Here is a 9,365-nt window from a genome sequence, read left to right as displayed (position 1 = left end):
ACTTTTCCCCATCTCCTACGCCGTTGTGAATGATAAGCAAAACCAGATCGCCCATCATTATTCCCCCGGCTGTCCTATGAAAATCCAGACTCCTCTATCTCTATCCACCTCATCCCTGCCCGTCACATGATTCCCAATCAAGCCCAAATATCCAAATGTCTCAGTGGCAATCATAAAATTTTAGGTTTAACTGACTGGACACATACCTTCATCCAGACATTTGAGCTTCTGGACCTGAGGAGCCTGCCTGTTTGCTGGCCGCCGGCGCCGCCTGTTGCGGCCCGGTTGAACGACTGCTTCCCTGGACCGGGGGGCGGTGATTTGATGCGCCAGATGATTTTTCCAACATCTCATTTGCCAGCTTATCGAGGTCCATGTGTTCGCTTGCGATATGTTCTGCGTGGAATTCACCAACTTCTTGTAAATAGTTATCCCCATATGCGTCGCGGGGGTAGCGATTGGGTACAGTTTGCTCGGTCCATTCTTCAGCAGTAGGGCTTCGGGTGTCTTTGCGGTCCAACAGGCCTTTTACCGACATCTTCTTTTGAGGGGTTTTGGCACGCTGCAATGCAGCACGGTCAATACAGCGAATTATGTTTTCCATTTGCGCGCTCCGCCAGTATGCTGTGATTCGTTGGGGCAAGGAGTTCACATCGTCTTCTTCAAAGTCCAAGACTGCATCTGGATCACGAAGTAAATGCCCCAGAATCTTCTTTGTGGGGTAGAGGGATAGGAAGGTGTCCGCGCGGAGGTTGGCAATCTGATATAATTAAAGCCACATTCTTTCAATTAATCATGTTGTTCCAAGCGGGTCATGAGGACAAACGGAATGCACCTATCTTACCTTTCTCTTTGTAGATCGAACATACTGGGTGCGCTTCCTCTGTGCGACCACGACAGCTGGGGTGACCTGAGCCTTCAACCTAGTCAACCCTTGGTTGCTGACCCATTCGAAAAATTGTGTTTTGATTCCGGGAATTACTGACTCAAGAACTTCAACATTGATGCGTTTCGCCCATGGCAGCCAGTGCCGAACCGTAATGTCTGCCATAACTGTGTTCCATAAGCAATCCCGTACAAACGGTGCATTCCAGTCAAAGGTGAAGCGGGGAAACCCATGCTTGGCTAGATCGGCTTCCATCTCCCTCTTCACATGGATCGAGACAGCCGAGGTCGTGTTAACGGGAGAAGCTCGGAAAGTCACAGGTACAAGGCAAGTTTTAAGTAATTCCATCTCAGTCTTCCGGATGAGTTTGATCTCCTGTTCATTTGCTTGCGGGTGCTTCTTTGTTGCTTCTTCCAATCGCTGACTAAAGGCTTCCTTTCGGCGCTCTCTCCAGGTGTCCCAATTCGCGAGTTCCTCTACAGTTACAGAAGTCGGAAGATCTTGTGGCTTTGCGTTGGGTGGTAGCCCCATCATGGCCCGAGTGAATGTTTGAAGACTCCGTAGAACTTTGTCCCGATGATGAGGCTTCTCATCAGCTGCCCGCGTAATGATCCTAGACAAGTCCTGATTGGTTTGTCGGTCCTGAGTGCGGGCCTTGGTGGCCCTTTGGCGACGGCTGCTGCCTTCAGCTAGGGTTTCCAGCGGGACATCTGTAAACATAATTAAAAGCAAAACTCATTAGTCATCAGATTTAGCACACATCGGTACTTAGAGAGAAACAGCGATTACCTCCAACCGCTCTTTCAGTCAAACCGGGATCCACAGCTGCCTCCGTAAAGAAGATGTCATCAATATCCATGACAAAAAACCGCGACGCTTGCAATCCGGGGGCGGCGATCCAACTACTAAAGGCTAGACAGGTAACGGGTGAGAAGTTGAGATGGTGTTGAGACTACCGGCAAGTGTACTTATTGTACTTGATGGATACACTACAGCTAATCAAGTACCAGGTCAACACGGGCACATGCTCATTTTTGCGGCTTGACCCGGCAATCGAAATACTCCAAATCATCACTGAAAGGGGGACGCAAAGCCCGCACAACTTCCAATGAACTTCTTGAATTCAATTGGCTGCATGGAAGTTACATTCGACCAGGGCAAACTGCCTGTCTACCATCGTTTGTGTTATCTTATGTATCTGCATTTGTTTGTGTAAGGTATTTCCCACCCCAATGGATCACACTGCCTTAGTATGTACTCAAAATCACAGGGCATCCCATGTTGGTGGCGGTGGTCGGCTCCAGGAGATATGATTCTCAACGTATAACCAGAAAGCCAACCCCAAGCACCAGGAGCTCCTTGACTGATCACCTGTTACCTTGCGAAGCCAGATATTTATTTGGCTTTTGTGTGGCTCGGATCAGCCACTTAAGACTTAGGCACATTTGTTTTGTTCGTTGAGAGGGATCAAGAGCGGTCCCAAGTAGCTTTAAGTGCTGACCTCAGGGAAAAGCATCAATAAAGGTGTGCAGAATAAGGTATCGGCCTTCACAATCATCACCAGCTGCATCAATCAGGCGATCCCCACAACTGTCTTGATGCAATTCATATATAGCCTGCGCCCTATTGTCTTCAGTAAGGTGTGCCCGGCCGCTTGGACTTTGGCCAATCGTCCAACACAAGCACAATCAAGAAACGATGATGGGTGCTTGGACATGCATGTTCCCATACCCTCACAAATTGATTGTTGAATGATAAGGCCTTCCACCTCTCAAAGCGAATTGAAGTAGTAGGTAAAGGTTTCCATCAATTTGGCCCTTGCCCAATGCAAAACCCTCCAAACTGCCATCCCAATTCCCAGACAAGGTCAGACTTGCACGATTGTCCAACTTGGACAATTGTCCATCTTGAATCACGATCTCGATTGATCCAGATCGTGATCTGACCTGGATGACTATCCTGCACCTGAAGAATCGTTTGAGTTGGACAATCGTCCAAGTTGGACGATCGTCCAAGCTGGCCAATTGTCCAATCATCCGAGCGGCGTAGCTGGGATGGATATCATCATGGACATTTGTCTACAACTCCATTTTCCACCAGAATGATAGAGTCTCTCTATGGCGGAATTTCAGACAATGTGCGGACATCCCGCACACATACATATCTACTCCTGTTATTCACTTAGGTCATAGCAGTTAGGTGCCCTCTACACCATTGCGGCCTATTATGTACATACATTTGCACAAGTCCAAACAATTTTGACATGGTGCAAAGTTATATGTATGCGCCTGCGTAGGCATGTATGATCATCAAACATTACACAGTGAGCCTGAAACGTGACAATGAAAATGTACATGAATCCGGACGTACATATAGCTGCAACCAATCACCCCACAAGTGAGCGCCCAACTTCTTTCACCTCCCCTTCACTTTCCACGCTATGTACATTCTAAGAAACATCTTATCTTGCTCTTTTGGAAAGGTTCACCCACTTACAGTTTGGGAACATCAACATCGACGCTCTGGCCCTTGTCGTTCCTCTATCCCTTCTGCTGACGTCCCATGAGCTCATCAATTTTCAGCGCTTTTCTAGCTTCAGAATTCTATGTAAGCCTCATCTCCCTTCAAGCTTTCGCGTATGTTTGAGCTCAACGCCTTCCTTTGCTCACGGCCCTATCTCTTTGCAGACTTGAAGATTAGATCATAAACTTAATCCCTTTCGTATTTTCATAGCAGCTGCCTTCCTTTGAGCTTTCCGTCAACAATCCAAACAATCATGAATGGCTCAGGTAGTCCGTCATCATCTGTCCGTAGGTCAGCTTTTCTACAATTTTCAAGCTTTCTTCCCACTACCTTCAACGATCGGTCCCTCCCCCAAAATAGTCTGCCATGTAAGGGTCTCAGTCTCGTCTTTGTTCCTTGGTGTTGTCTTTCCCCCCCTCTATCAATCTTCACTCGTCAAGCCGGCCAGTTTCATCCTTGTTAACTCTCAAAAAAATCTATCTATTCATTCCGTCACACTAGTGCACTCCCCTCCCACTTTTACTCTCCCCAGGCCTTATCTCTATGGATCCTGCTTCCGATGCCTCCCTGCTCCCAAATCCAGCCCTCCTACCAAACGCGCCCGCTCCGGATGTCCACAGTGATGCAGAAAATGTGGTCTCGTCTTCTGGTATGTACATCTAACACTTTCCTATCTCCTCCGAGCATTTACCAACTTCAAATTATGCTTTTGTAGCTTTAGATACGCTCAGGGGGCCGGCCCCTTCGCTCGAAGCCTACGCGAATTACAAGGCAATCTCACAACCTACTCTCCTTCGTAGTGAGAGAAGGCAAGCTGGAAAAAAGGAGTATGTGACGAGTTGTTCCAGGCTCGAGGAAATATTGGAGCAGGCTTTGGGTCTTTCAGAGTCTCTTCCTGTCCCTCCGGCCCAAATCATTTCCGGGATCAGAGACATCCAAGAGGAGTGCCAAAAGAGAAAGCGAGGTGAGTCATGTCTACGCGACTACTGGCTGCATGGTACAACACTAACTCCCCAACTTCTTTCAGACGTGAACGAAGGGAAGCCAATCCCTCCGGAGGATTTGATAGACCTTACGAACGAGAGCGACGATGAAGATTTTGATAAATCCACGCAAGTAACCTCAGCGTCCAAATCACTCCCCAAACGTAAGCGCTTAGAGGACAACAAATTACCGTGCAAAAAAACGAGTCCCCAGCAGTCCCCTCGCCCAGAATCCCCCCATTCTTCCCCATCGGTCGGCCAACACAAGCCAGATCATCTTGGTCCCGCCGAGGATGCTCATGATGCCCCGTTACATGGAAAAATAGGTAAGTTTTTATTCGACTTCCCCTTCATTGTTCAAAGTCTAAATGTGGCTTTTTTGTAAGATCATCCAGACGCTGCATCTCGGACCGCCTCACATACCACCAGTACCCTTCCTGAAATTGCTGCCCCTGCGGCCACCACCACACTCAACTCAACTCGGCCAGATCTTGCTAAGACTCAGACACCAGCCAACTCGACTGACAAGCAGGTGCGAGTGAATCTTTCCTCAGCAACATCGACTGGTCCGACTTCTACCAACAATCCGGCCTTACCACCCGCTACTGGGCCACAAGTCAACCCCAATTTGCCTCATGATAGCTTCCCAACTCCTTCGCCGGCCAATCCCACCAATGCTCCTCTCCTTAAAGCACCACCTGCCCCCATGATCACTCTTCTCTCATCGGCCGCAAACACAGGCTCAGCACATCCTGCTCCTTCAGATCAAACACACGCTCATTCTACATCTACCAGCCAGCCGAGTCCTATCAGTTTCATCAAAGACAAATCTATCAGAAGCGAGGTGCATGTCATCCTGAAGAATTTCCAGGGAAACCTCAACCGTCAAAAGTTCACCGCTGCGCACAATTCTATCCATTCCTTCCTTGACTGTTGAGCAAAATCTATGCACAAGAGGACCCCGCCACCGGATTTACCTCAGTTCAGCTTGGTTCAGTCGGAATCTACCCATAAATCTTGGTTGAAAGAGATTCAAAAGCATTGTAAGTCTGACCGTTTGCCGGAATATTATTTTTCATAATAAATTGCTTTATCTCCTTCTTAATTCACCCTCTTCTTTTGTTTCAATTCAGTGGGAACGATTTTATTACCCGCGAACAATGAGCCTTGGTTCGCGCCTACATTGATTGATATCTCACAAATCCAGTCGGCAAACCTCGAAGACTTGAAGGCAAGTAGCCATGTCGAATTCAGCTTTGCCCTGTTGCTTCGGGAAATCCAAAAACCGTCAAAGCTCCAGTTGTCTCGATGGTCCAACTGCATCGCCACCTCGATCCAGTTGACTGCACAGGGATTCTCCGTTAAGCCGCCGCCATTAGCCAACTTGGAAAGCAACAACCTTGGGTTGCATTTGCGCATTCTTGACTATCTGACTAACTGCAAGACTTCTACATCGAACTCAAATGCAGACGACGGAACCGTGCGCAACGACATGGCACTTAAACCCTTGAATCAGTTGCATGACTTGATAATCGATGTTCTCATCACCTACGGAATCATCCGAGGTTCTGCTGCCGCCGATGTGGAACCCAAGGCAAATTCTGCAGATAGTCAGGAACTCGTGCTGCAAAAGAAGGACCTCGAAAAATATCGCTCAAGACATAATTATATTCCTTTCTGCCTTTACCTTGTCGCCGGTGTTCGTGGTCTTATGTTGGCTCCTAACAACCAGCAGTTTGCCTCCGGTGCATCGACTTTGGGTTTCCTGAGCGCTGTGGAACTCCTCTTCAAAAAAAACGTTCCTCAGCGCGAGGCTTTGGAACCTGTTTGGAAAAGGCTTGGCTCCTATATTGACGGTCTTTTCATCGAATCTTTCCTCACCCCCAACTGCCTATTCAATTTCCGCCGTCCACAAATCCTTCAACTTGCCGAAGCAATTACCGCCGACTTCCTAGTTTGCCTTCAAAACCAATTCCCGGCGACTAAATTTGAACTCCCTCGCAGCATTACTGCCAAATGATTTGTTTTTTCTTGCTCACCAATATGCTCTTCCAGTATAAAATTATTTTCCTTTTTAAATTATGTTACTTTCCAGAATATAAAAATACAAAAACACCAAATGTCAAATTTATTTTTTGTCTTTTATGCTCATGTCTACAGGGTGGTTTGAAATGTGGATTTTCACTATCTAGAAATGTCATGGATGCCTCTTCATGCTTCTGAATTGAAACATAATTTCCTGACAAAGTACTTGTGCCTGTCAAAAATGCTTGGTTAATCAATATTAATGAATTCCTGCTGTTGCTTGTGCCAATTTTACTCATTTTTGTTGAAACATTCTCAAGTAGTATTACAATCTTTAGCAAATCACATAGCATGTTTAAGACAACATGAGCTCTGGGGCCAGAATATAACAAAATGGACATTATGAGGCCCATGCATCTTTGTGGAGATGGACAGCCCAAACTGAATCCAGTGACATCTGATGCCCTGCCTGCATAGTTTTCATTGAGGAACCAGGTGAGGTGATGGAGGAGGGTAAATTGAAAAAAAAATCATGCAACATATCTACTTCCTCAAATAAAAAAAGAAGGCATTTTGACATAAATTGCACACTTTTGATGTGGTTTTTTTGTGCTACACTAGAAGTATCCATGCCACATTTCTGGGGGGGAAAGATTAGGAATACATAAGTAAAATGTAAGGATAATATAAAAATTGCATGAGAAACATGTAAGAAACATATAGGAAACATGTAAGAAACATATAGGAAACATGTAAGAAACATATAGGAAACATGTAAGAAACATATACAAGGCATGTTTCAGTTTTATTTGATGAATTTACAACTATTTTTATATAAATGTTTCAGCATGGCAATGTGCACATGTTGCCTCCCTTTTTGGGGTGGTGTGTTTTTTAAGGCGGACACCTGGAGTTGTTTCTGTAGTGCACCTTGAGCTACATATTCACCTTGATACCCTCTAGGTTCAAAGCAGCCTGTGCGACGTCAGTCATTAATTTAATACCTGCCCGGCGCCGATGACATGGTCACCGAGCCGATGGCATGGCTACCGAGCCGGTGGCATACGAGCTGGGTTCGCCAAATTCCTCGGTCCGTAGGCCATAACATATCGCAGTCACTCAGTGCATTCTTTCCTCATGACAGCAATCACAATATGTACATTTCAAACAGGGTCAATGGAGAAGTGAAGTGACCAACTCAGGTACCAGCTGAAAGCTTCTTTGGCTCTCTGACTTGCTTGCCAGCTGACTATGAGAGTTTCATTTGTTTAAAACCTTCTCAAACTGCTGTCGCGAGCAGCGCTAAGATTTCTGTTGTTGTGGTTTCAGTGTTGTGGTGAGGCAGCAAAGAATTTGGAGCACCCGGCTTGGGAATCATATCCACCGGCGCCGAGTATCCGCATAGCTTAGCTGGTGAGCATGACCGGTGTCCAGTCCCGCAGACATTACTGAATCTGTAATTGATCGTTGCGGGGGAAACAGGTGTGCTGTGATAGAAACAATAGATTTGGTGCAATTGGCGCGGTTGTCCGCATCCACCGGCGCCGAGTCATGACCGGTGTCGCACAGCCTGCCTTACGGTTGAGACGTGGCAACCAATCTGAATATGGCGGTTGACCTTGCAAAAAAGCATCAATATATAAACTGGAGTTACTAGCTGATCAGATACTACCTCATTCGACCAGCCCGCCAAAAGAATTAACTCCTCTTATTTCACAAACATAGACACATCATCAAACAAAAGAGATGCTTACCTACCAATTGTTCTTCATTTCAGTATTCAGCCTGGTACCAGCTCCAGGATCCCTTGTAGCCGGCCAGGCCAGCACAAAATGCAGCACCGATCAAGCAGCCCCCAAAATCAATGGACAAGATTGTACTGAGTACGCTATTCATATCCAATACTGCACAGGTCATTCTTATGGATTTTTGGCATCCAAAATCTAGGGGCTGGCTCACAATTTCTTTGACTAACTATTTGCACTATCTTGATTTCAATTTCTAAACCAATTAGAGCACTTAAGCAGGTTATATACCAGACCAGTAATCCACCCAATCAGCCTGGTGTACCACCGGTAATTGAGGCAATTGAAACCCACATTGAGAGGGTTTCTGGAAGCTGTGTGGTAAGACCTCAATTAAAGCGCAACATTCAAAAGATTCTCTATTTCTGAAGCTCGTGAATATTCTTTTGACATCAGGTAGTTTTTGATAGGTCAACAAGCGGTCCGGTTGGTGGTAAACCTGCCGTGATGTGAGTTAAAAAAACTTTATGGGCATGATTCAGCGCAAGTGAACAGCAAACAAACTCCTCATAAAACTGATTTGTTGAATGTCATCAGCACCCAGTCAATGTTTGAAAATGCCATCAAATCACTTGTAAATCAATGTAAAGGTTTGGTAAGTATATAAACTTCTGTTTTACTCTTAGGAATACATTTACCAACACGCGTTCCTGGTTCTAATTTCACCCTGGGAGTTTTGTGTAGGCTGGAAGTGTAAATTCCTTGGAGGATAAAAAAGTCACATTTAAGATCCAGCCCCCTAGAACCAATCCTTCTACGAAGATTTTTGATGATAATTTTCCGCCGCTCCAAGTATCATGCAGCGGTATTAGACAAGGATTACCAGATCAAGAGTGCCTCAAGTATGTTTTTTGACTGTATTAAATACAATTGAGTAGAGCTATCTGACCTGTTGTTGTTTTTAATTTAATAACAGGGCCTTCAATGCACTTCCTGTTGATAAGGATGATAAACTTATATCATCATCAACTGGAAAAGCAACTGATAAAGCTCTACAGACTTTCAATAATTGTCAAGTAAGTAAAACCTGTGTGCACCACATTGGGCCTCATGTTGGTGCCATGGTATCTGATATTTTCTTCAATATGCACATTAGGCAAAGATAGTGTCAACAGATGGATCTGTTATCACAGAGTGAGCTCT

The 9,365-nt window shown here is 45.7% G+C and overlaps 1 protein-coding gene across 1 annotated transcript; it reads left to right on the top strand.

Annotated features, from left to right (window-relative positions):
- Nucleotides 1-4,685: 4,685 nt before the first annotated feature.
- PtA15_15A301 (uncharacterized protein) lies at nt 4,686-5,082 on the top strand (the record flags this gene model as incomplete). The annotated part of the gene is made up of 3 exons (XM_053163494.1): nt 4,686-4,701; nt 4,788-4,924; nt 5,035-5,082. 3 exons carry the CDS (start codon nt 4,686-4,688, stop codon nt 5,080-5,082), a joined length of 201 nt encoding a protein of 66 aa, XP_053027463.1.
- Nucleotides 5,083-9,365: the final 4,283 nt, after the last annotated feature.

This window comes from Puccinia triticina, chromosome 15A, assembly GCF_026914185.1.
Source record: "Puccinia triticina chromosome 15A, complete sequence".
Taxonomy (NCBI): Eukaryota; Fungi; Basidiomycota; class Pucciniomycetes; order Pucciniales; family Pucciniaceae; genus Puccinia; species Puccinia triticina.
Note: the sequence above shows the minus strand (reverse complement) of the source record. Positions and strands in the feature narration are given on the sequence as shown.